Genomic DNA, 26682 nt, shown 5'->3' with positions numbered 1-26682 from the left:
TGTTTGTCAACCGTCCTTGTCAGATTATACTTCCCTTGCTTCATCAGAAGCCTCAATATCAGATCTCAGGGAATGAAGAGCTCCTTCCCACTACCTCCAATAAGCGCACCGAGATGAGAACGCCTCGAGACAACTCTCCATGCTACGTTTGATGATCCAGATCCGGAATCAGCACCAATCCAAGAACTCATCGCCGCAGTGACTGCAGCAGCATCTTCGTACGGGACCCGAATCCAGACAGATTTGCCATCCGGTTGGCCCAGTCTGCTACCTAGCTTCAAAATATCAACGGGTATAGCGGTACCGGATAATCCAAGATACTGAGAGAGGGCCGCGGTCAGATAGGTTTTGGCTGTGAGGGGGTCTGGTGCCATTGATGTAGATGACGCCTTAGCAATTGAATCGGAAGCAGAGACTCTAATGGTATCAATATAAATTAGCTCCACATTATGTTCCATTGTTTTTTCATGTCCTGCTGCGCATTGATTTATTGACATGTCTGTCACGGGTGTCACTGTACAATTCAAGGTGGAGATACGCCCATTGAGGCTTCCGCGAAGTAAGCGTTACCAGAGTCTCCGCAGAGCCGGATTTGCGTTTTCGTTTATTACTGCTCATGATTAACTGAGCTTATAGACTATGATATTGCTTGTCTTGGTCCGATAGGTGGTTGTTTATGGATGTGCAACACCCAACAAGCTTGGCCATTATCGAAAGCTTTCAATTATTTAAAGTTCTATGATTATATAAGCGACAATTCTTGGCGTAAAAAATACCAAGAAAACCGCCAGAAAACTGCGAATCTTCCGACAACCAAGCACATACGACCACAGGAAGTGGAAAACAGAGCTTCCCGTCCGCTCAGCTGTACTTAAGCCACTTGCCGGTCGGTTAGTAGTTGGGTGGGTGACCACCAGCGAATCCCGACTGTCGTATGTTTTTTTGGCCTTTTTTTGCTCCATCTAGATACCCTTCTTTCTGGCCTGAGTCCTCTGCGGTTTTGCTGATGTTTTGCTGTTGTTTTTGCGGGCTGTCCTGTTTGTTTCGTTTGCACTTGCGCTTAACTAGATATTATGTAATACATAGTATCACGTGATACCATAAACGCCGGTTGCCAAAAAGGGGAGGATATCAACAAAATGAACTACGTTGAGCAGCATGAATATTCAAGCTGTTCAAGAGGCTGCGAAACAATTATCGAAAGCTATATATGAAATACTAGGCCATTGGATACCTATAGCTTTATGTTTCCCCTCCCTACATGCCAGAGCAGACTTGATATCAGATCTATAAGCCCCTTTTATGCCCCATAGAGCTCAAACTCGTCACAATCTCCGTGGACAATACGATCTGCGCCGAAAGCACTCCTATATCGGCGGGGCATTACATCTCAGCGGAGAAAGCTCATGTCTAGCAGCTTCTACCCCTCTTTTGCGTCTCCGCTTCCGCTTTTGTGGTTGGGCCAAAGGTGGCTGGTAACTGAAGATATTTCGTGCGCGAACGTCGAAACAGTTGTTTAGTAAGCTAATCATGCATACTTCCGGGGAATACAAAACTCTTGTCCTGTGCGCTACAGACCAGTGGGTCCATCTTGATATCTTCTATATAGATAGCTATATAGATGTCAGCTCAATTCCTATTGTTCGTAGGCTGTCAGAGAGCAAAAAAGGAGTCTCTGACAGACTCACAATCGGACGATATAGGACCGGTCTATTCGTCTTACTTTCTTTCATGAAAAACTTTTCCAGCGCACCCCCTCTTTTGCGCCCCGTAGACATCCCAGCCCCCCCTATTCTGTCAGGTTCTGTCAGGATGGAACCCCCTTTTCTGTACTCATTTCTCCTTCTCCTTCTTCTCCTTCTTCCTTCTCTTCTTCTTGACCATTACTCTTTTCGTCAAGATAGCTACTCTACAAGTTCGTTGAGCTCCAGATACCAATTCGCTTCAAGCATTCGTCTCCGTCAAATTGGCAATTCCAAAGTCCTTGACCTCAGACTCAAAGAGACCTCTACTCTGTTTCTACCTGTTTTACTGCCTCCTTCGATTAATTCCAATTCCCTTACGCAAAGGCTCCAGCTTCTCGAAGCCAGTTTCAATTTACCCCTTTTCTACTTTGAATTGACCTCCGAGAGCCTTCGGCTATTCTGTTCGAACAAAATCCTAGAAAGCCCAAGAAATCTTTACCGAGATAAAATGGCCTACTTTCAGGGATCTCCTATGAACGGATTTGAAATGTCCATGGACATGGCAGTCGGTGGCCTATTGGCTGCTAATGCCTTTGGTTCTGCCAATGGTAATGCGGTTGATGCTTTGTCCTTCAATTTGGATACAATTGGTGCTCAGGATCAAGGAAATAGTAAGCATTCTTTTCTTGCATTGCATAAGAAAACATATATTCTTATCTCTTGGACTGTTACTAATGGCATCACTACAGCCGGCAATCAAGGCACTGCTGCATTCGTGAACGTTCCAGCTGTTTCAGCAACATCGGCTCCCCCGGTCAATTCTTACCCAGTCACCCACGATCCAATTGCTGCCAATACTACTCCTATCGCCCCTGTGGCAGCACCCAATCCAGTCGGCCAGCAAGTTCCGGTCACTGCCAATGTTGGGGAAGCAAAGCAGCCCAGACAGCCGTGCAGAGCTGGCACTGATGACCCCGAGAATTACACTGATGTCGTCCCATCTCAAAGCTCCTGGAGCTTCCACAATCTTCCTGATATACTCTACGTTTTCAGGGGCCCTGATAGGCCAAGAGGGAACATCAATGTTCCTCTTAAACCATCGCCCTGGCCTGAGAATCCACCTATCAGAGCCTTCGACCTCCTACCCGATCGTGTTTCAAGCAATGTCGAAGAATTTCGTGTGGAAGCTTGGATGCGTCTGGACAGACGTATTCAACTCCGTGACATCACGGATCGAATGAACCCAAAATACCGAATCTACACAAACACCTTACAACAGCGTGGTGTCCGCTTCCGTCAGGCATTCTCCCTTGCCTCTTGGGGAGTATCTAGTAAACAAACTGATACCGCCATCGAGACCATTCGAAGCAAGTTGATTGAGAAGGGTATTGATCTCAACCAAAACACTACTCGGGGTTTAACTCCAGGAACGTATACGGACCAAAATGGCATTACTCAACGGATCCCAACTCCAAACCAGTACTCTAAAAGGCCAGACACTACAATCAGACGAGGCATGGCCGCCCGGAACCTTACCCTTGCGCCAGCATTGGTTCAAGGAACTCAGACTCACACCCCGAATACCACTCCGGAGAGGAAAGGAGCTGCGTCTAAATTCATCCTTGTGACTCCACCCTCCGTCACACCATCTGCAGAAGCCATATCCGTTACTCCTCCTCCGGCTACAATGCCGACTGCAACGGCGCCTGGTAGTGGTTTGCCGACCCCTAGTTCCTCGCCAGCTAACACCATGCCGGCTCAGGCAGTTGCTAGTGCTGCGGCTGATGTGATTTCCGACCCTCAGGCTGCCTATATTGTTGCGCCAAATCTTTCAGCCTCAGGTAATATCAGAGGAGCTAGAGCACCCAACATGGAGACTGCCAGTAATGTCTTGGCAGGAAGAACAGAAGACGTCCACCAAGAATGTCAAAATGATCCTGACCTCGAAGAAGCTATCTTGCGCACTTCGATAATGCAAGACTATCTGAAACGCTGTGAGGAAGAACGGCCGCAGAAATCTCGTGAAGCAGAATCATACTCTGAAGAAGACGATGCATTCTGGCAGCAGCCCACCCCCATTTCTGATTATTCGGATTTAGATTCCGATACTGCTGATGTCATGGATTATTTGAACGCCTGGGTACCAGTCGTGAATTCGGCCAGAAAGTCAGCCCGCTCTCGTGCTTCTACGCAAGATTCCCAGCCCATGACTATCTCGAACCCAGAAAAAACTCTCCGAAAAGTACAGAACAGACATTCCAAACGCTCCATATCACCAAGAATCCATAAGAACCCTATTTGGAAAGACCGACGCTCTGTCCCTACCTGGAAGCGTCAACAACTTCAAAGGCTTCACAACTCTAGAAGCAACACCAACCCCAGAGAAACTGCTCAAATTGTCAACAACTGTCTCACCGTTGCCGCAGTTCAACCTGGGCAGCAAATGTCAGAAACTCAAATTCCCAGTGAAATTTCTGACAACGAGGATATCGAGCTACTTTATACCAGTGACGACGAGGACATCGAACTATTCGATGCTAGTGACGAAGAATACTTTGAGGATCTACATAGGCAATTCGGACTCAACCAAGACGATCAAGATTACCACACATTGGAAAACCTCAACGGAGACATTGTTCGTAATATTATCCAAAGCAACCCTAGCGTCAAAACCGATGGCAATTTCTTACGCCTTTGCCGGGAATATATCAAAAGCCATATGGACTCTCAGATGCAATATCCACAAAAAAGTGAACTTACTAGTGCACCAGACGGCAATGCTTCCACGGGTGATATCTGCAACTCCTCCACAAGCAATGTCAGCAACGCTTCCATCGCCGCAGATGGTCCCATAGAGAATATCAAACACATCCAAAGCTTGCAGGATCTCATCAAAATATGCGAGCATCAGGCCAACCAGCAGGAACAGCAAAGCCCTCAAGCTTCCAACAGCCAAGGCCAAGATAGCTCCAATGAGGACACCCTTCAGCGGCTTTCAGCAGAGGCCGAGGAGATTCTCACCCGGCCATTGCATCAATATTTTGGCATGACCGAAACTGAGTTGATAGAGTATGTGGATAAATACGGTCATTTTGGCCCAACCGACTTCGAATACTAAAGCGAATGAATCTACGAACGATCCTGGCAAATGACATCGACTGATCAAAAGGAACAACTTGAACCGAGCGATCGGTTACATCAACCATTTAAATTTAATCGACCAAGCAAGTAACGACAAACGACTTAGAAAAAGAAATAGAGTGAAAGGCAAAAAAAAACTAGAAAAAGGAAAAATACAAAAAAAAAAAAAAAAAAAGATTGTGATTATAAGATCGATGCTTTTTTTTTTTTTCTTAATGTTTTGTTAAGTTGGTTGAGTTAAGGTTGTTCCCATAGACATTTTTTTTCGCTTAGTCATGCAAGTTAGTCCCTGTTAGCAATCAAAGATTGACTTCAGTTTCAACCTCATCTTTCTTCAGCCATCGAGATCAACAGTTCAACTTAATGTGGGTACAACTTATATATTATTATGTAGCGAGCGTCATCGAACATAGATATATGTCTGTTACTTATAAATATATCTTACCGTCCAAGTGGATGGGGTTATTTGAAATACCCCTTGGTAAAAGCAGACACAATACCAGCTTGTTTCTCGGTAACCTTCACTGCTTCAACCATACTTTGATTATAACACCGCATCACTACAGATAATATTTATCTGCTTGTTTCCTTATTTATTTACAAGCTAAACAGGCTATTAACTATCGGATACCCCTTAATACCTGCTCTTTTATCCCAATCCTTTGATCTGCTGCAAAGCTGAATTTATATCCTTCTATGCAATATTATATTATAACACTTGCTTATAATACTATCTTTCTTTATATTTAAAGAGACAGATGCAACACTTAAATTTTATTTCTACCCTCCCCTTATCATATACACTCACTTATCCCTTACCCTTTCTCAATAGGTATTTTTCTAACTATTCATATATCATGAAATATTGAAGGAAATAAGGGAGAAACAAGGTTAAGTAGCCACAATTTAGGGCCACAGTAGTGAGACAATGAGCTGTCTTTTATATTTTGCTATCTTCTCTTCATTATTCTTCTAGGAAACGCACTTTGGACGACAATAGAACAGACAAATTTACGACTAAGCATGTGTTGCTTCTTCCTCCCACATTCAAGAGGCCAAAGGAATTATCCTTCTTCTCTCTTAGGAGTGACACTGTCTTTCAACCAACTGATCCATCTTTTAGCATTCCTACATTTGCACAGCACTTGGACTACAGAAGCTCCCAATGGCTGAGAATACCCTGGAAGATGCAGGATCATCAATTCTCGCTCCATCTGGTAAGAGAGGTTCCCAAATCAGTTGATATTTTCTACAAGGATTTATTGAGCTTGTCGAGCCGAATGTCTTGGAATTATGTAACTAACGATGGCATCCTTCTGCAAGAGCGTACCTCTGCTAAGGGCCCATGCAAACGTGAGTAAACCCTTACTAAAATCCTCGAGTATACGATTCACTACTCTAATGGGCCGAGCACAGATGATGACACCCCGAATATGTTTCACACCTGTGAACATCCCTATCATTCGAAGTACAACTCGACTCACTTGCCTCCCCTGCTTTTTCGTTTAGAAGCACCAGAAGAACCCTCTATTAGACCTGCTGTTCTGCACTTGATGGATGATGATGCGGCTCCGAGTTCCAAGGGATCTAACGCAGTTAGAGATTTCCCATTTCTTCCGCGGTATATCTCCATTCGTGTTCCAGGCTGGCTGCTTGAATACTGGATGCGGACCGATTCTCGCCTTACTTATCGTGATATCAAAGCACGGATGACGGCTCCACCGGCTGATATCCCTTCTGACAACGCATTGAATATGCGTCGTGAACGCGAAGCCCGCTCCCCTCTTGGTCTTTCATGCTGGACCACGCGCCGAGGAGGCATCACCAAAGCCGAAGTCGAAAGAGTTGAGCGCCTATCTCAGTCTCAGATATCTTTTAATACCACTACAGCCATTGAGTATGCATCTGGTGCAAATGGCAAAAAGTTTCCTCTGCATCTCCTTATGAAACGTCTTGATGGAGGGCCATCTCAGCGATATCCACTGGACACCTTCATGGATGGAAAGAAAGGACCTCATTTGCCAGGACAGCGCCTGGAGTCAACCATTCAGCTCCTCTGCCAACTCCAGGATTACGCCAATGCTCTAGGGGAAGACGACTGGCGATCCTTAGCACCAGAATATCTTCCTGAAACTTGGGCCAAGAGAGCGGCGAATCGATTAAGACGTCAGGCTGAGAAGGCAACTGAAAGTGAGGAGAACCTCACCCATGCTGCTCCTAGTGGCAATACTGAAACCAACGTTGACAAGGTTATGGAAAAGAAAGAGTCAGACACATACTGCGCAAAGGGCGAGGTGAAAGAAACAGGAGCAGATGGCTCTGAGGACAAACCCCTTCCAAAAAGTGACTCTCCTGGCGGTCGTAATATTAGCCAGAAATCCTCAATTTCTCCAAACAAAAATGGTCCTTTGCCGCAAACCCCCTCTCTGCGAAGTGAGAGTGTGGGTTCTTCGGCGCAATCCCAAAAATCGCGGTATACCAATCCATTTGTCAAAAGCCAGCTAGTTCTTTCCTGTGACACTCAAGACCTTCTAGAAGACTGCGACGGCATATGCTGTCGGCCACTTGCTTCCCAGGAATCTCGGCCTACATTGTCATCTCATTCTGAGCTCGAGGATAGCCCACGGAAAACCCCGGATATTGCTTCTTTGTCTGATGGCGACTCTGACGACAATCAGGACTCAGACTCGGAACCTCTTTCAGACTTGGGCCTGCTCCCGCAGCGTGGGAGCCCATTATCCGCTGCATTCAACGGCGGCGGTACATATTCAATCCGAAACAACCCCCATCATCGCCTGAATACTCATACCGCCGAGATGACGAGGAGAAACGACCCTTTTGCTAACTACCTTCATCTGCTATCCGGAATTTCTAACCCACCGACGACCATTTGACAATTTCTTTGATGCTGAATATGCATAGGCAAACCTGGGAGTTTTCCCTACCTCCGCTATATCATTTCAATTTTCCCAGATGAAATGGTCGAGATAACCTTGTTCCATATCTCGATATCTGTGTTTCTTGGCCTTTCTGGTAACTACCAGTGATTTACTCATTATTGAAATGATATTCTTTTCGAAAGGCCTGTCTATGGAATGGATGGAAACCTGCTTGCCTACCTTGATGTAATTGGCTTTCGTCAGTTGCTCAGGATAGATAGTGAGCATCAAATTTTGACGGTTTTCGGGGTCTTAGGTAGCTGTTTTTCGTGATTTTTCACTTCTCCCTTAAGCTGACTTCATTCAACATGGAGATAGGACAGACAGGGCAACATTACAGAGATAAATCAAGTGTCTATAATTCTAGCATCATGTATACTTCCACCAGATGCGTTAAACGAGTAAGATGCTGTCCAAAGAAGAGAATCCTGCAGCCACTCCGCCTTCATCACTATCCTTAGCCTTTGTTCTCATAAGCCAGCCACCTTGCGTATTATACAGTGTCTCCCCATTAGTGTTCCAAAGAATCGTGCCGTACGTGCCCAACTCGCCGATTACATCACCGCTGAGGACTTGACCGTCGCTGCGAAGTGCAACATTCTTAGCCGGGGGAGGTTGTATGAGTTCCATTAGTATCCAGCCTTTCCAGTCCTTTTCAGGAATAGATCTGAGGAACGATGGTATGGAGCCACGATACACGTTATTTCCGCCTCCCTCACGCTGAGGTTTGAGGACATGGAGCGCAGCGGTTTCAGGATTCAAGGCGAGTTCCCTACCACGGCCTCCTTCGGCCAGATCATACTGGGGTGCAAAGGTAGAGCGTATTTGTTGTATTCTGCCAGGATTTATGCAAGGAAGGAATCGGGTTAAGTAGTCCGTCTCAGGGCCGCTGACTGCTGTGGCTAGTATTTGTTGCACCTTCTTACAGCCTGATAATTGGTTGAGAACTGTTGGGCATTTAATGGCTGCCGAGCGTTCTAGGTGAGTTCGTGCTCTCCAGGCCGATTCATCCGGATAGTCTTGAGGCCCATATAAGGCTCGAAGGTAAATAGTGGTAGCCTCGAACCGAGTGGATGGAGAATATCTTGGGGTATATATGATGGGTCTAGCGGGGTTAGATTCTTGAATAGAGGTTAGCTCCAGAATCTCATTACTTGTAACCCGGAATACGGGGATATTGTGTGACTGGGAGAGGCAAGTTGCAAGCTCCATCTGATCAAAAAGGTTCCTTTCTCCAGCCTGTACTATGAAAAGAACACATAGCGGTAATGGGTTTGGAGAAGACTTGGAGGGACCGTATGCCTTGTGGGCGGCGGCGAGGCCTCCCGCCAGAGTAGGAACAGCGGTATTTTCAGGTGGTAAGTTACCCCTGAAGGCTGGGTGTGACGGGTACACTATAGACTCTCCGGTTGGAGATGATAGGAGAGACGTATGCATCTGAGATACCAGGCTTGATAGTCCTCCAAAGGATGCAGCAATAGTGTTGAATTCTACCTGCTTCAGTACTGGTTCTTTTGATGAACCAGAAAGGTCATGGACCATGTAGTCTGACCGAAACAAGCCAAGTGAGAGAGGCTGTACATATCCTTCATTTTTGACAGCTAGATGAACTTTCCAGAGGCCGGCCACAAAGTCATCTACTTCCACGAGGCTGTCACACGGGAATGGTAATTAATAACCATCCATTAATCATCCGCACAGGGGAAAAAAAAAAGGGAAACAGAGTAGCAGAAGGGAAAGATTTAGGTCATACTTACTCCTCGATTATCTCTCCCAGCCAGTCAGTGTCCGTAGTTATAGAGGCATAAAGCTGGTTGTATGTTTCCTGCACCGACACGGCCGCCTCATAGCAGGACCGGGGAAAGAGACTGGGGAACAGAGTCACCGGAGCATTGGTCGCCAGCACACCCTGTGGATCTGAAGTTCCTTGTACGAATGCCGGAGGAGGCCTGACAGCAAGACCATGATGAATACACCAGTCCTTGATGGTAGCAACTAGATGCTGCTTCTGCTCGGAGGAGAGCTCTGGAGGGTAGCAAGCTGCGAGGTCCATTGGTGCTGTAGCCGAGGACTTCCCGGCTGTTGAAAATTTATAACGGAATAAAGGAGGCAGGCGGAAATGTCTATTATCTCTTCTAAACGGCCTAGCAGTAGTCTTTATATAGTTATAGATTTATAAGATGCAAAAAGTTCCGGGAGTTTCGAGCTGGGCCGAAAATTGACGTTGCGTTGCGCCGCTTATCAATCAACCTCCTGGGCCGAGCCCACCACTTTGCCCCGCCGTTAGTTAGCTCTATAGAGATTACCACGGACTTTACCTTCTCGCAGTCATCCTAATAACTACTGGGATGCGATAGCTGCCCTTATCTACACGGCCATCGGTTCCTCATCGTGTCGATGCAAACAGCCAAAGAATTTGGCCTCGTCGACTCTCACCTTACATAGTTATTAGCTCTGAAGAGATTATCCTCATAGACAGTTTTCCCGGCTCCACGAATGTTGTCAAGCTTGACTTGCTCATACTGCTATCGAAGTGACATATCGGTTTTGGAGCAGGATTTTTGGACTCGGTAATCATCACAAGAGTTAACGGAGATAGAACAGGTGTTCGAATGTCGGATTTTAAGTAACACTCCTCTGAGGTGTCAACTCCGCAGTCACCTCGAACAGCTTTCTCTAGGCCACTCTGAGGGGAAAGCGAGGCGAAAGAGAGCAGAAAGATATAAACCGCGTCAAACAGTCCATCGTCCAGTGCTTCTCTATTAGTACCATATGTTAAGCGGTTGCCGGTTGGTCATGTACCTGGAGCGAATAGCCGGGATCCTTGGAGAATCCAACCTTAAGACGCTCCGATGTACCATTCCTGCAGAGTTAACTATAGGAATAGGTGAGTTAGCTAAGAATGAAAGGCTTGTTTCATAACTCAGTTGGGTTTCACGTATGCGCCTTAGAAGTGAGCTTCGTCGTATGGATAAAATGAGCTGAGAGTCGATCATCTCGTAACTGATCAGTCAGATCTGCCATTCAACAAGCCCAGGCTGAATGATAGATAACTAACGGCAGACATCAGATAAAGGCAGTTAGATGGAATAAACCTCCGTCCATTTAGACTGAGTAACTTATTCAACCAGTGCAGTCGTTGGTGAGGTCAGAGAAGCAACTAGCTCGCAGCCAGAAGCGGACGGAATTTGCTTACATAATAGTAACTTAAAATAGAGTATCGTAGAACTATACAGACATCAGGTGATCAAATCACAGAATTTAGCCAATTAAAAATCTCCCAGTCTATATAATCTGCTAAATCTCTCGTTGAGACGTCGCTTATCGCTTCGCAAAACCTTAAAAAAGGAAAAGAAACCAACGTCCTTCGACGCGTCCAGCGGGACGGAAGCTGCAGAAGCTGCAAAAAACACGACCAGCGAGACAGAAGAAAAGTCCTCTGTCGCTTGACTGCAAAAGGTCAAGGGCACGATGGAGGCGGACCCGTTCTTCTGGTCTATTGATGAAGTGGTCGCGTACCTTTGCCATGGCTCGTTCAACGACTGGGCTCGCTCCTCTCTCCCGCGTCCCGATCCAATCCAATTGGAGGGCCACCTGCGGGAGAATTACGTGACTGGGGAAGTCCTTTTGACTGAAGTCGATAGGGAGGCCTTGCCTCGCTATCTTGGGTTGAAAGCCCTCGGACACCAAGCAACAATCTTCAAGGCGATTCAGTACTTGAGATCGCGTTCTTCCGAGTTTCGTAACGGTGTTAATAATGACTTCTCAAATACCCAGAATGCCGTAGTCACCTCCTCCCCTGCCAGAGTCGACACCTTTCCTGGCCCACCTGTGGCCGAAAACAGATCTATACCGACCCTCCTACGATCCTCTTCCCCGTCTCAAGCTCCGCTAGCCCAACTGGCTACCCCTCAACCCGCCGAGTCTACGCCTAAGCTTGTCGATCCCCCGGCACCCCAGCAAAAAGAAAGAGACGCTAGAAAACGTCGACGTCTCAATCCTGACGCGCTATCTACCCAATTACTTGCTAACATCCCTGAGAATCCTCACCGGAAGAGATACCTGTGTTTCCAGAAGCATCCGGTTAAGGATGTGTTCTATAAAGGGATTGATAGTGACGATGATAATGATACGTTCGGATACGTACGTCCAGCAAATTCCTCAACGGGTGAATCCCGCTTTATTAATAGGCGAATACTACACTTCTTACAACAAGTACCACAACCATTCCCGGAGGATAAAGAAGGATCTCTTGCAATATTTCCATACGACGAAAACGTTGCACCAGATGTACCTCGCTACTTCACGCTCTACAATAAAAATAATGGGAAAGTCAGTGTTCGAATGGAGGAAGTTTCAAACTGGCCGCATCTTAGAGAAAAATCCGTTTTGGACTATCTTGCTGTCAAGTATCCCCCACAGAGCAATGAATTGCCATTGTACGGTGAATCTGGGTCCGAAGATTATGACTCCGAGACTTGTAGGGATATGGACGAAGCTAGGGACGACGATAAAGGCGATAATGAGGATGTTGCGTCTAGTCTGATGTCCGCAGCCGACTTGAACGCGATTATTGATCGGTTTATCACCGATACTATTGAAAAATGGCGGAATACCAAGCTTCCAATCCATGAAAGGATGGCATATGCATTATGGAATAAATCGAGGAAGAAGGGAACTGTTTCCAGCGATATTCGTCGAGCAAAAGTCCAGATCACTCACCTTGACACGCGTCTTGCTAGCTGGATAAAAGGCATAAAAAGTAACGAATATGAAACAGGTGACCGTGGTAAAGTCCTACGGCAGTGCGCATCATTGGAAGTTACAGTGACACAGAGAGAGATTCAGAAATGGCGAGTGTCTGTCTTGGAGTCGGAGACATGTCCTTCCAAGCCAAGTGCTCCTCCAACTCGCCAAATAACGCCCCGGCCACGCTTCAGGGATCACGACGAGGAATCTATTGGGTCCGATACTGACGAAGCTGTGGAAAGTGACCCAGATTTCGTTGTGTCCGATGATAACCCGATGTATACACAAGAAACAATATCCCCTAAAAGTAATAGAAATGTTGTCCCTTCACCGTCATCTATTCGAGAGAAAGAGAGCACAAACCCTCTACCTGACTCCTCTGCTCAGATCCCCATAGGAGGCCCATTTGAAGATGTTGATGTTCTGGACCTGACTGAAGCAGATATAGAAGATGAACAAGAGATAGAGGATGCTAACGGCTCTGGCAGCCTGGATATCCACACACCCCCATTAAATCCCATGGGAAGTTCGAAGGATGGGCTTGCGTTTTCTCCCCCTCCCCCTCCTGCTCTTCCTAACCCGGTACGCGATCGCTCTCCTTCAGATGACGAATCATCTAGGCAACCTGATATAACTGATGTTGCTGCATTAAATAAAATCGATTGGGAGACCGTTATAGAGCGGGGCGATAGGAGACTACTCCTCGCCAAAACCATCTATACTCTGTCCAAGGATGAGCGAGCGAAATTAACTTCATTACTTGGCTCTGTGGAAAAGAATACATGGCGTCGGCGACTACGAGAGGCCTTAAAGGCGATTCAGAAGGAAAGACATAAAATTACATCTATAACTGGGGAAGATGTCTTTCTCTATAAGAGGATGGCTACCTTGTACGTTTCGTGGTTCAAAGTGGTACTGATTAAGAATGGTATTCCGACAGCTTACTTGAAGGAAGCCCGCCGTAAGGACGAAGTGTTTCCTTATTATAATGATCTTACAGAGATTCTTTGTGTTGAGCATCGAAAGAGTATAAAGCGGGAGACATCCTGCGAAATCATCAACTCGTCGCAGAATACCTCGCGCAATGGCTCTACTCTGGTCACCGATCCAATTATCATTATAGATGATGATGATGAACAGGAGCCTTCAGGGAAAGAAGCTCAGGCGCAAGAAATTGTGAGATCCACTCCACGCAAAAAAAGAAAGAGAGCCGTGGCAGAAAGTAGGGAAGCCATGGAGACACAAAGTCGGGCGCAGCGCCGTGTTGAAGAACAGGCAACACGGCAGCGGATATTACAAGAAGAAGGGGGAATTGAAAATGATGATCCAGAGAAGAAAATCGTCAGCTTTGATGATCCTGTTATCTGTCTACACCGCGATCTCGGACGCCGCATCAAAGAGCATCAACTTTCAGGGATTCAATTCATGTGGAGAGAGCTGATCAAGGATGAGAAAAATGAAGGTTGTCTTCTAGCTCATACAATGGGACTGGGGAAGACAATGCAAGTGTAAGTTACCTCTCGGGCTCCCTATCTTGTGTATAAAATGCCGTGCTAATCTTAAGGAAAGGATCTCTCTTCTGGTAACCATTGCCATTGCTTCAAATTCGTCAAATCCCAAAATCAAAGAGCAGATCCCGGAGCGGTTTAGAACATCTAGGACTCTGATTACGTGCCCTGCATCATTAATAGATAACTGGGAAGAAGAATTTGCTAAATGGACCCCACCAGATGCAGCGACTAGGTATAACCTAGGGCAAGTGCGTAAAGCTGTATCCCAGGACCCAATACAGCGGCTTCATAACATCAATGCCTGGTATACTGAGGGTGGTGTTCTACTGATCAGTCATGAGCTCTTGCGACGAATGATTCTTTACAATCCCCAGAAAACTGGCTTGCAAAAACTGTCTACCGAACAGTGTGAGATAATCAAAAGACAGTTGCTCGATGGTCCAAATATCGTTGTTGCAGATGAAGCACACAAGATGAAGAATGGTGCGTCTAACCTATCAAAAGCATGCAGTATGTTCAAGTCGAAAAGTCGCATCGCATTAACCGGATCTCCTCTGTCAAATCAATTGATTGATTACTATCAAATGGTCAATTGGATTTCGCCTAACTACCTTGGGACACTGAAACAATTCAAAGCTAAATATGAGGAGCCCATAAGAGAAGGTTTATACTATGACAGTACCAATGCGGAATACGTCAAGTCTCGGAAAAAATTGGAAGTCTTAAAAAAGGTTCTTGAGCCAAAGGTAAACCGGGCCGGTATATCAGTCCTCCAAAAGGACCTTCCTTCCAAATTTGAATTTGTCATTTATATCCCACCGACACCTCTGCAAAAGGAGACCTACAATCAGTTCGTCGCTTTGACCATGGAAGGGAAAGGTGAATTTGAATTCACACGGCTGTGGGTTTTGCTCTCTTATCTGACCCTTCTATGCCATCATCCTTCATGTTTCTTGCGAAGGATTCTTGAGAAAAAGAAAGAAAGGAGCCAGCTCATCGAGAGGGAGAAAGCCATCGAAGGAGGCCCGGGCGTAATAGTTCCTTCGGAGTCCGAGCCTGAAGCCAACATTGATGATAGCTCAATCTTAATCACTGTGGAGGATGATGTTCTCGAAATTGAGGGCCAAACCGCCATAACGGATGAAGTTGTATCACAATTTGAGCAAAAGTTCAAAGACATAAAAGATTTGGATTCTCCTAAGAATTCTCATCGTACGCAAATGGTTGGACAAATTGTTGACGAATCTATCAAAGCCGGTGATAAAATCCTCATTTTTTCGGGATATTTACACACACTTTCTTATCTTGGCTCAATGTTAGATGCAAGAGGCCACAAGTACTGTCGCTTGGATGGAAAGACGCCGATAGCAACTCGACAGGCAGCAACAAGGGATTTCAGAGACTCGGATGCGCACGTATACCTCATCTCAACGAAAGCGGGTGCCTTAGGTCTCAACATTATTGGCGCAAATCGGGTTATTATCTTTGAGTCCGAGTACAACCCAACCTGGGAGGAGCAGGCCATTGGGCGGGCATACCGTCTTGGACAGACCAAGGACGTTTTTGTCTATCGCTTCGTCATGGGAGGAACGTTCGAGGAATTGATACATGAGAAGGGTATTTTCAAGAAAAACATGGCCCTTCGGGCTATTGACAAAAAGAACCCTACACGGTCTACGGGCAAGTCTACCAGCGAATTCAGACGCCCTATCCAAAGGTGCAAGAAGCATGATTTGTCCGAATTCCGGGGCAAAGACCCAAAGGTATTAGACAAAATTCTCGAGCAGACTAACTTCATTCATCGAATTGTCACCTCAGAAAACCTCCATCGTGAGGATGGTGTGCAATTTACTCCGGAAGAGAAAAACGAGATTCAAGCAGAGTTAGATGATGAGAAATTGGAACGCTCCAACCCTGAGTTGTGGGCAAAGAAGCAACATGAAAGGAGGCTAGCACAAGACAAACGTGTTCAGGAAGAAATGATGAAGGCGCTTCAACAACGATTCCCTGTTAACAACAGCCTTCAATCTCGACCTAGCCACTATTCCCTTCCTATGCAGCAAGCAGCTCCTTTTACTCAGAATGGCAACGGTGTCATAAGTACACAGAATATGCGGCCCCGTTGGCCTCCAGCTCCACACTCGCCACAACTTCACCTACAGCCCCAGACAGTACCAGTTACTCATAGTAGCAACGGTGTCATGAATACGCAGAATGCGGCTCCCTCTGGGCCCCCCATTCAGCGCTCGCCACAACTACAGTCACAGCCCCAGACAGGACCTGTTTCTCACAGTAACAATGGTGTCATAAATACGCAGAATATGGCTATCCCTCGGCCCCCAGTTCCGCATTCACCACAGCCGCAGCCTCAGCTTCAGGTTTTTTCCCAAGCATCAGATCAAATGCAGTCCCCGTCACAAGTTTCAGCTTCATCACAAGGTCGAAGCGAAACGGTACCAACTCAGGCACCTCCTACACAATCACGGCCGGTGCAAGGTCCTCCATCAACTCCGGTTTCTCTAGCCCCTCCAACTCTCCCAACACCTCAAGCTCCAGTTCTGGCCCCTCGAGCTCAAGGTCCGGCTACTTCCATCTGCCGAGCTCCTTCAGATCCCTCGACCCCGACCCTAGCTCCAGCTACGGCTTCGGTTTCTCAGGCTCCTCCCGTTTCCCTTCAAACGCAACAACCAATCTCTCCGTCTGTTGCGTCTCTACAAAACCCCGGCAACCTAGGGAAGCAGGCCACTCAATCTCGAAGTACACAGCCTTCTCCATTACCCCCTTTAATTACCCAGCCGTTACCAGAGCCCAGACCCAGTTCTCCAGAAATGATACACGCGAGGATAAGAGGTAAGTAAACACTACATGGTGGAACAATTCAAGAGCAAAACACTGAGTCAACCCTGACGATAAGATCCACGTTCGAGCGTCGATGATGATCCAACGACGCAGAACTGCAAACAACAATAGAGCCCTCTTTAGATACTTCTTTCTTCCCTTCCCACGAACGAACCTCGCTAGCCCCGTCTGATATTGAGCCAGTTTCTCCTTCCACTCACCATCCGCCCGCTGTTCTTGAGTTAAAATTTGCTCCTCCTCTCGCCTCCCTACGGTCGCTCGCATCCAAGCTTTTCCCCTTATCACTTAACCATTTGTGCAGCGTTTTTGCATATGGCTATTTATTAGTACGGGCCTTGCGGTTTTTATCAAAAGCAGGTTGATTAGTAGTTTGGGTGTACATGAGAAATGGGCCAGACAGGTGGTTACCACGGGATATGTTGCATCATGATACCCTTTTTTACTTTTATGTTTCTTGCGGTCCCCTGTACAACTGTTGCCCGTCTAGTACTATTCTACGTATACATTTACTATACAAAATTCACATTGTCCCTCTGCAATGTTTCAGGGGACAGGGCTGATCATGTATTAAGGTTTTATATGGCCCGCGTGTCTACTAGGAAAAAGACTATACAAGACTAAAGTCATTGGTACGAATGTTGAGTTTGTATTCGTAGAACATCTCACCGAAGGAGTTTTTCCAGATCAGCTAATCTAGATCGTTGTGTCTGATCCTTAGGGCCAGCTTTCTCTTGGAAAGCCGTGCTCATAAGTTCCCGCTTTTCCTTCTGAATATCAAGTACTCGGTCCTCAATACTGTTTTCCATGACGAGTCTCCATATAGTTGTAGGACGTGTCTGGCCCAGGCGATATACGCGATCCACAGCTTGGTCTTCAATGGCTGGAGCCCACCAGCTATCAGCCAGGACAACCTGGTTGGCAGCCACCAGATTAAGGCCGACACTGCACACATTCAGGCTGGCAAGCATCACGGTACATTCTGAGTCACGGGAGAATTTACCCATGGCAGCGTCACGCTTGGCGGAGTTCATCTTTCCATCAATTCGGGCAAAGTTGATGTTGTATAAGACAAGGTGAGGTTCAATCAAGTCAAGGAAGGATGTCCACTGGCTGAAAACCACCGTCTTCGTCCCAGTGGCTTGACCTTTTGCCGTCAAGATTTTGACAAGAGCCTGGATTTTACTGCTCGAAGAATCTGACTCTACGTCAACTTGATTGCAGTCTTCGCCAAATTCCGCAGCAGGGGATACCAATTCCGAGCAGTCTTTGATCTCGGCCCGACAGAGAGGGCATTTGTGCTGGAGTTCGATTGTCTGCTCAATGCAGGAGTAGTCGAAAGCGTGTGCACAGGGGGTAATGACAGGGTTGTCTAGGCTTTCGAGGCAAATGGAACATTCTTCCTGGCTCTCGATCCTTAATTGCAATACGGCTTGAAGTGCCTTGACGTTCTCCGGAGTGAGCTTAACCACCTTATCCTTCTCCAGTAATTCCATAAGTCCTTTGACACGGTCGTGACAAAGTTTCCAATGATTGCATACTTGACGAAGTCGTAGAAGAACCTCAAGGACATGGGAATATGTTGTTTTCTTGCCTTTGTTTGACTGGAAGTCCATGAAGACACCCTTAGCCTCGGCCCTAGAGTATTGGTATTATTTACTTGTTTAATGAGGTTAAGTATTGGATGGGTAATTACATACTCAAACATTTCGTACTTCTCCTTCTCATGGGGAAGAAATTTAACGTGTAGTATATGAGATTCCATAGGGGGTAGACGAAGGTTTACGAAGCTCATATCCTTTCTGCGTCTTAAGCATATGGTTGCCATCAAGGCCTGGAGTAGAAGGCTAGCATTTTCATCACCAGCATTCAAAGGCCGAATCAATGCACTGTGAAAGACAGGTAGATCCTCCAAGCCACCGGATAGCCTGATGAATTTTCCTTGGGAGTACAGGTCCTTCAAGTTATTGACGATGGGGGTACCGGTAAGAGACCAACGTGAGTCTGCCTCTAGCATACAAGCTGCACAAGCTGCCTTTGTCTTTGGTGTTCGAATTGTATGGCCCTCATCCAAGACCACTCTTCGCCAACGTATAGCGAAAAGCCCTCTTTTCGTCTTTGCAAGCTTCCCGGTTGCACTGAGCAATTGTCCGTATTCTGAGGCAAGGGCACCATACGTAGTGATAACTACGTCGTATTGAGAGAGATTTGCAGCTTCTTTTTTGCCAGAGCCGTGATATGTTAGGACACGCAAAGCATACTCCTTGTGAATATGAGCCGCTATTTGATCTCTCCAATTGCTCATCACACCAAGAGGAGAAATAATGAGTGTGGCCTTGGAAGACTTTGATGTTTTGGGGGTCGAATTAGCTAGTATTAGCGAGATGACCTGTAACGTTTTACCAAGGCCCATGTCATCCGCCAGAATTCCACCACTTGCAAGTGGCGGCGCAGTCGAAGATGAGTAATTAGTTGCAATGTTCATGTATCTCTTGCCAACTCGTTTCCATAGCTGCACAATATCGTCAGAGCCTTCTTTTGGAAGGCTGGGGGATTCGCGGTCAAGCATCCATGCCAGTCCCTGCCGCTGATATGGAAGGAGTTCCGTTGAAAGCTGAGGAGGGCATTCTGACATTGGCATTTGTGAAAGTTCGGTTTCATCCATGCCAAACTTCTCCACAATCTTTTCTGTTTCTCGGGGGTTAAATGCGATACTCTGAGAAAGAAGTTCGTCCAAACTCTCTGTTTGCTGGGTCGGTTCTGTCCCTTGGGAAAGATTCGCAAACATTGGATTGCCTTTCTTCTGCTGGGCTAAGGCTCTCGCATTTGCACGCATCTTCGCAGCATCCTCTTTGGCCTTCTTTGCAAGATCTTGTTTTTGTTTCCGAATTGCTGCTTTAACCACAGTGGTTGGTAACCTATCACGTTGCATTTTCTCCATTAGTTGTTCCCTTGCCCCAGGCTCACTTGTTCCATACAGGTGAAGTGTAATAGGACAGTCGTATGCTCCGATTTCACCGGAGAGTGTGCCTTCTACCAGCAGTTCATTCGAGTCCTAAGGGCAATTCAGCACCAGTATGTCTAGCAACGGAGACAGCCAATTACCATATAAGGAGCAAGCCTGCTAACTAGCACACGAGGTAGATGACCGATTTGGTGGCCCATGACATTGTCGATTCTGACAGCATTTGAATCATACTTGTTGTTGCTGTCTCTTTTGATAAGGACACACTCGCCAAATGTGGCATGGCCATTGTAGAACCTCACGCCCACGACTTTAGTTTCCAGATGGCCTAGAGGAATTTTCCTAGTTAGTATTTCTGGTCCATTTCCTGCGATATCTTGGCATGTCCAAGAGATAAATACCGTAGAGCTCTGAGGTCAAGTAAGCCGTTTCATCGAATTGAGAATCCTGAACTGTCTGCATTGCATATAGTTCTTCATCACGCTCCATCTGGGAACTCGGCTCCCCCTGAGAAAGATCCACGACGCTCTGACGCGCCCGAAGCTCCTGGCCATCAGTAGGAGCTGTGTGGCTCTTGCGAGTCGAGTCAGAGGTTGGTTCTCCATCTCCAGTGAGATCAACTAGATTAATCCGCCGTTTGGTTGACATTTTGCATGATATCTCGATTCAATGGCTTTTGGGATTCCTCAGGCCAGAATTATCATTACTTTCAAACCAGAAGATCAAGCAAAATGTTCTCCATAGCTAGTTAACCTAAACTCACCAACACTGTCTTGGCGCGATTTTTGCCTCAGCTCAATGGATAAAACGTTGATAGTCGTGTTGATTCCGCGTTTCAACACTCCAGTTGGGGATATTGGCACAACAGAAGGGGATCGTATAGATAAATGCCATGCTTCTTATTCTTCCTCATCCAAGCTGTCAAAAATATCGATTTTATGCAAGTGAAAGTCGCACTGATTAGGATTATCTAAGCTTTTCATTGCGCTTGTTTACGCGTTTAGAATCAAGGTTTCTTTTCCTATATGGGTAATAATACCATCACGTGATATAAGTCGACAATTATTTGGCGCGCGGCTAATAACCGCCAAACCTTAAAAACGCTTTGTTGATTTTTTGCTGTTTTTTTCTGGCGAAACGAAAAAAAAGAGAGAGAGAAAGGAGAATAAACTAATCGGAATTGTTTTACGGAGTAGACATTTTCGATTCAAACGCCAAGTACACTCGCGGCGATCTGGTGATTACTACCAGTTATCCTCGGTCATTACGGTGTCCAGCCTTGGCAGTATAACCATTAGTTATATGGAGCCGTCACGCCATGTTCAGGGAGCTAACTACGGGATACTCTCTTATGGCTGTTTGCACGCAGTTATACGAATGACTTTCTGTCCTCCACATCGTTTTCCCAGAATGCAAGGCTTCCTCGAAATAGTGGACTGGTACGGAGTAATTGCAATCCCCCCCCCCTGTCGCCGTCATGGGCGAGCCCTTCTCAGGAGCATGATCAATGGGTCAAGGTTAAGACGGGTACTCTGTACTCTGTAGTCTCAGAACTATGATTTGGATCCTTTACTCCGTACGCAAACAAGGAATACTCCAGAACACATACTAACTAGCTAAAAGAAACCCGGCGTTTCAAGATTAGCGAAGAGAATCCTCCGCCTATTTATGCAGCATTTTCGACCGGGGTTCTCATACTTAACCACCTCCTAGTATTGTTATTATTCCTATTACAGCTTCTGTGACGGCAAGACATAATAATTTCATGCGAGGATAGATACCGATACAAGCCACTGATTCATAGACTAGGGTCAGCCATCAATAAATACACAAGTGTGGCAACCAATGATTGCCCGATTCCCGAGAATAATTCTAACTCCACCCCTTAAGTTATTGTTAGATTTCTCCCAGACCAAATCTCGAGCCAGCCTTGTCACTCGCTGGCTCTCCAGGTTGTGATTCCATCCTGGTGTGCTGCTCTAAGGATGGATACTTCTTATATAGACACAGTGAAGACACATCTGCAGCGTCGAAATGAGCTTTTTGATGCCAAAATCGAGTCTGGAGAGTTCCAACCTTTGGTGTTTCCCCGGGACTTTGCATCAGTATTCATCGTTATCTTCGCCCTTGTGATCAAGTGGCCTCGCGACGGGCCTGTCAAATATATAAGACATCTACTTTATTTTTACACTCTTTACTTGAACATATATGTCATCGTACACTGCAGGTCGCTTCTCGTTTTGGGTGGTTATGGCGTTGGATTGGTCTTCTCATGGCTTAGCATATGGAGCGCCTCCTTGCTCATATTCAATGACGTGCAAGGAACTTATAAGCGGATTGAACGGTCCTTTGTACCTTTCAGTACCTCGAAGGAGAATTTGCTGCAGGGACGGGGTGGCAAGGCTGGTCGCACTTCAGCCATATTGAAGAATTCCTCAAGTGAATATGACTCTACAAATGGGGATGCGAACGGCAAGGCTACCTGCTCCGATCCAAAGATAGTTCCGCGGTTCAAATGGCAGGGCTTTCCAGAGAAGCTGGGCCACCGATTCACCTGGGCCTTTGATCTTCTCTTCAGCCATAGGGGGCCGCATTGGAACTGGAGACCGAAGGACTTCCCGCCTCTCCCAAAACAAGTCCAACTCCAGCTGTCTCGGGGTGAGAATGCCGACCTGGATGTGGATATGCTTTGGGAAGAGGAAAATACCAGAGGCGTGCTGGTGGGTAGCATCTATAAGTCGGTGCTCTATTTCTTCTGTCTCGATTTACTGAAAGTCATCTCAACTGGAGACCGACACTTCCTGGGCCACATTATCTATCCGCCCCCGCCATTCCTTGCTATCTGTGGGCCTCTCGCACCTACAATAGCATATATGTATCGCCTTGCTATGAGCGGAGCAGCTGTGTATTGCGCAGTATTATTCCCAACCACGATATCGGCTACTGTTTTCCTAGCCATATCTCAGACACCGCTTGGATTTAAGACCAGGATCCCATTTGAAGCCTCCTTTCTCTATCCACCTTATTTTGGAGATGTACTTATTCCAATCTTGGATGAAGGTCTGGTAGGATTCTGGGGAAAGTTTTGGCATAAACAGTTCAGAGCTGGATTTCTAGCCCCAGGTAACTGGATCAAATCCAAGCTGATATCCAGAAATCCGGGGAGAAAATGGCCGCAGTCGATTTTCTGGGGCCTCCAAGTTATTATCTCGTTTACATTGAGCGGCATCCTGCATTTCTCGGGGAGCTATACGCAGAACTCCTCCACGAACCCCTTCAATCAGTTTCTATTTTTCGCACTTCAAATCGTTGGTATATTTTTCCAAATATCGATTGAAAAACTCTCTGGACGATTGATACCTTTCAGAATCCCTGTGTGGCTGAAACGCCTGTCGAAATGTGTCTTTGTCCTGGTCTGGCTGGCTTGTGTTGGGCCTTTGCTTTGTGATGATTTTACAATTGGCGGCGTTTGGATGGAGGAGCCGGTACCATATAGTCCCATTAGAGCTATGGGGTTTGCAAAGGGTACAGGTGGCGCAGTGCGTTGGCAAGCTGAACCACTGCGATGGTGGAAGGGAACAAGGTGGTGGGAGTGTGGTATCGTTTTATAGATTCATGCCTCGCCGGCTTGACTCAAGTATAGATATAGAATGGTGGAATCTTCAATTTGAGCTTCCTGCTATTATTTTCGCAGGGGGTTAATTGGTGGCATTTTTGAGCAGCCATATATGGCCATAGAATCATATAATTAAAGAGAGCTTTGTCTCAGCCTTCCGCCTTGAATAAGGATTTGGTCCTGTGAAAGTATTCTAAATACCGCTAAAAACACGACTCCTGAATAAATATACACGATGTTTCTCAATCTTCACCCTCCTCGTCAGTATCGGATTCAATATTCAACTGAGGAATCTCGTCATCGCTCTCCGCATCAGCCGCAGGAACTTTTTCATGACTTTCGGTTATCGTTGGCGGTTGACTAGGCTCTTGGGCTTTGTCTTGGGTAGGATGGTTGATTTCGGGCTCCGGAAACACGTTCATTTTCAAAGTATTCTGATCACTTGGACCGCTTAATGAGCTTGACAGAACATCAAGGGCTTGAGCCACTTTCCCGCTCGGTAAGGCATCAGAGGATGTTGGTATATCATTTTGAACCCGAGGTCGTTTATCGGGCTGTGGCGAATCAGCTGGAAGAGCATTGTCGACATCATCCTGATGTCTTCGTTTATTTCGTCCAGCATCGCTCAGCAGGGCTGTAGGTTCGGTGGTAATGGGGGCTGGACGGGGCCCAAACTTTTCAGCCAAGAACTCCCGCGCATCGGGGTTTTGTTTGCTCAAAGAATCGCCGCTGTGTGTTTTTACCTCAGTGCCATTCTCATAATCTTCGATTTCAGCTCTTCCTTTCCTGCCTGCCCCAGTAAATATCACAGGCATACGAGGCCGAAGTAACCCTTCAACCCTAGAGTTACTAGGCTGGCTTCTCGCCAGGAATGGGAGTATGCTAGGATGTCCACGCTGCGACTCGGTTGAAGGTATTGGATTAAGAACACAGGCCACCATAAGATCACTGTTGCCAGCAAGGATTGATGTGCGATCAATCTTCGCACGAACTGACAAGGGAATATATTCGATTTGAACATATGTAATGGTCGCGAGTAATAATCTGACAGCTGAATCTGCGAGAGGACCAGTCTCGTTGGAATGTCCGGGACTTAGCTTCGACTTGTTCTGTAAGAATGCATCTGCATCGGTGGTTCCAGTTGAAGTTGATGTGCCCTTGCCACCTGAGGTCGTATTTCCAGTGACTATAGCAGAATCTTTGGGCGGTACTATATCACTGCATGCGGTCTGGAGGACTGGTACTAGCGACAGGACATCTGGTTTGGTCAGTGACGGGCCCAGAATCGTGAGTGGTGCAACAAAGCATTTATATGCCGCTTCTCGGACAGACCGGGCAGGATTTGAAGACGTAAACATCCAGATAATTTGTTCCAAACAGCTTCTGGCAATCGAAAGATTCTCTGTGCCAAAAGTTTCAAGGAGAGACTGTAGTACGCCCATAGAGGCTGCATGCATGGGAGGTATTACGCTCAGTAATGCTTCTCGTTCGTCTCTACTTATCTCGGGATTGATGGAGGCACCATGCTCTCCTGAGATTGAAGGAGGAGCGATAGACCCCAGCCGGCATGTTAGATCAAGAATTGAGCCTACAGGTATGGAAACTGTTGAGTTCGATCTTGACTTGAGGAAACTCGACAAGAGCTCTAGTAGACCAACTAACCGCCCAGTTCCTTGTTGTATTCCGGACCAGGGAGGGAGCTCAAGAGGGCCAATTCCGAAGTCACCAACAATGGAGTGTGAAGGCCTATTACAAGTTCCCTGTGGCAATGTAGAATCAACTGATTTCCAGTGCTCTACTATAGATCTGAACAAGTGGTCCGTAGTTCGATGTGCAGATAGAATTGTGGTACGAATAGCCTTGGCCCATTCTTCATTTCCTGTATTCTTTGGAGCACACTGGTGAAGTGATACGAAGAGCTGCTGGGCAGCCCACCTCGTGGACTGGGGTATCACATTTTGCGTATTCGATGAAGCTACCAGCGGCAGGACAAGTGTTTGAAGTTGCGTCAAGAAAGGCCGGAAAATGGTTGGATGGTTTGGAAGGAGCGTTAAGAAGGAGCACAATACAGTGTCGACTAAGGAGTTCCCGTACTTTAAGGTTCTGTTTTTGGTGCCGCTGGGTGTGGATATAGTGTTTAGACAAGCGGTTATGAACTGTGGTAGCATAGGCGTCGTTATTTCTCGAGTCAGTGTTGGATATGGATGCGTGAGTTGAAATATCCGCGTAAGGCACAAGATACCCAGTTTCTTCAACGATAATGGGTCTGGTTTCTGTTAGTGCAGCTGTTGATTAGCATTTCGCAAGTCTTCAACGTCTGCCTTAAGGCAGTAGCTTTCGATCAAACATACACCTAGTATAGCCAGTATATAGCGAGCCCAGGGCTCACAGCCACGTAATATCTCCCATCTCCCAGACTCCACCGTTGCTTTCATAATAACCACGCCGGCCCATCGTCCTTCAACCGTCTTATCCTGTAACAGGCTGGTGATGCGGGCCTTCAATTTTTGGAGGAGACCTGCTTTGTCGGGTTCGCCGGCGGATTGACCCTGGTTAGCCGGTACAGACAGAATCGCACTGCTTTCGCTAATCGTTGTAGCAATATATTCAGCCGTCGAGGTCAACTCCTTCACCGGGATGGTACAAAGATTGTGCACCGCGGCGCGCAAGGCCATAACTGCCGTCATTTCGAATTCCTTGACAACAGTCGCATAAACGAAAGTAGCTTAGAAGATCCATATATAGATTACTAAGATCATGTAGAATAATCTGAGCTCGAACTGGGGGGATTATGCACAAGCTGGTGCTCATTAATAATTTTTTAAAGGTATGCTGTAGGAGAGATTTTAGTTATGGACAAGGAACACTGTTGGTCCGGGCGTCTATCTTTCACGTGACGTCAACATTTTCTCCTAAGTGTATAGCAATGCAGAGGAATAATCCAGATCACCAAAGACAGATGACACTCCCATGCTCGCGGATATTACGTACATGATACTATATGATACACATATATTGACAGAGAGCATGGCCTACATGACAGGCCCTTTTAGCAGCAAAGCATGCACCACCTTGATGACTAAAAAGTGAGTATTATGATGACTAATATTGAGCTTCGATAACTCCAATAAAACGCCTGGGACTTAAAAAAAGCTCAACCAATAGTATCGAATCTCGCCTCCCAAGAAACTTTAAGCTTATATATTTTTAAGGTTACCAA

At 46.4% G+C, this 26682-nt stretch overlaps 8 protein-coding genes and 1 non-coding gene across 10 annotated transcripts; 5 read left to right on the top strand and 4 right to left on the bottom strand.

Moving 5' to 3' along the window:
- Positions 1-65: 65 nt before the first annotated feature.
- TERG_04076 (uncharacterized protein) lies at positions 66-618 on the bottom strand (the record flags this gene model as incomplete). Its single annotated transcript, XM_003234976.1, has 2 exons — positions 66-417; positions 521-618. 2 exons carry the CDS (start codon positions 616-618, stop codon positions 66-68), a joined length of 450 nt encoding a protein of 149 aa, XP_003235024.1.
- A 205-nt stretch (positions 619-823) lies between these two features.
- Positions 824-939, top strand: TERG_10009. Its single transcript, XR_007130576.1, has one exon. It is a non-coding gene; the product is annotated as a 5S ribosomal RNA (ribosomal RNA).
- A 1254-nt stretch (positions 940-2193) lies between these two features.
- TERG_04075 (uncharacterized protein) lies at positions 2194-4803 on the top strand (the record flags this gene model as incomplete). The annotated part of the gene is made up of 2 exons (XM_003234975.1): positions 2194-2356; positions 2435-4803. 2 exons carry the CDS (start codon positions 2194-2196, stop codon positions 4801-4803), a joined length of 2532 nt encoding a protein of 843 aa, XP_003235023.1.
- Positions 4804-5569: 766 nt separating this feature from the next.
- Positions 5570-9960, bottom strand: TERG_04073 (glutathione synthetase; the record flags this gene model as incomplete). Of its 2 annotated transcripts, XM_047749708.1 has the most annotated exons (3): positions 9651-9818; positions 9523-9535; positions 8159-9416 (listed from the first exon to the last, which is right to left on the bottom strand). In XM_047749708.1, the coding sequence occupies exon 3, from the start codon at positions 9305-9307 to the stop codon at positions 8159-8161; it is 1149 nt and encodes a 382-aa protein (XP_047606167.1). In that variant the 5' UTR covers positions 9308-9416; positions 9523-9535; positions 9651-9818. The 2 variants fall into 2 exon arrangements, with proteins under 2 accessions (XP_003235021.1, XP_047606167.1); XM_003234973.2 differs by having other exon boundaries at positions 5570-9416; positions 9523-9960.
- TERG_04074 (uncharacterized protein) lies at positions 6132-7720 on the top strand (the record flags this gene model as incomplete). Its single annotated transcript, XM_003234974.1, has 2 exons — positions 6132-6179; positions 6209-7720. The coding sequence occupies 2 exons, from the start codon at positions 6132-6134 to the stop codon at positions 7718-7720; spliced, it is 1560 nt and encodes a 519-aa protein (XP_003235022.1).
- A 1276-nt stretch (positions 9961-11236) lies between the features above and the next one.
- Positions 11237-17138, top strand: TERG_04072 (uncharacterized protein; the record flags this gene model as incomplete). Its single annotated transcript, XM_047748198.1, has 2 exons — positions 11237-14022; positions 14084-17138. 2 exons carry the CDS (start codon positions 11237-11239, stop codon positions 16881-16883), a joined length of 5586 nt encoding a protein of 1861 aa, XP_047604175.1. The 3' UTR covers positions 16884-17138.
- Positions 17139-17173: 35 nt separating this feature from the next.
- Positions 17174-21288, bottom strand: TERG_04071 (uncharacterized protein). The gene has a single exon (XM_047748197.1). The coding sequence runs from the start codon at positions 19820-19822 to the stop codon at positions 18299-18301; it is 1524 nt and encodes a 507-aa protein (XP_047604174.1). The 5' UTR covers positions 19823-21288; the 3' UTR covers positions 17174-18298.
- A 16-nt stretch (positions 21289-21304) lies between these two features.
- TERG_04070 (uncharacterized protein) lies at positions 21305-23457 on the top strand (the record flags this gene model as incomplete). The annotated part of the gene is made up of 1 exon (XM_003234970.2): positions 21305-23457. Exon 1 carries the CDS (start codon positions 21832-21834, stop codon positions 23455-23457), a length of 1626 nt encoding a protein of 541 aa, XP_003235018.1. The 5' UTR covers positions 21305-21831.
- Positions 23458-23704: 247 nt separating this feature from the next.
- On the bottom strand, positions 23705-26646 carry TERG_04069 (uncharacterized protein; the record flags this gene model as incomplete). Its single annotated transcript, XM_003234969.2, has 2 exons — positions 25814-26646; positions 23705-25735 (listed from the first exon to the last, which is right to left on the bottom strand). The coding sequence occupies exons 1-2, from the start codon at positions 26147-26149 to the stop codon at positions 23705-23707; spliced, it is 2367 nt and encodes a 788-aa protein (XP_003235017.1). The 5' UTR covers positions 26150-26646.
- Between the last annotated feature and the right edge of the window lie 36 nt (positions 26647-26682).

The sequence above is a fragment of the Trichophyton rubrum genome (assembly GCF_000151425.1).
Source record: "Trichophyton rubrum CBS 118892 genomic scaffold supercont2.4, whole genome shotgun sequence".
NCBI lineage: Eukaryota > Fungi > Ascomycota > Eurotiomycetes > Onygenales > Arthrodermataceae > Trichophyton > Trichophyton rubrum.
Note: the sequence above shows the minus strand (reverse complement) of the source record. Positions and strands in the feature narration are given on the sequence as shown.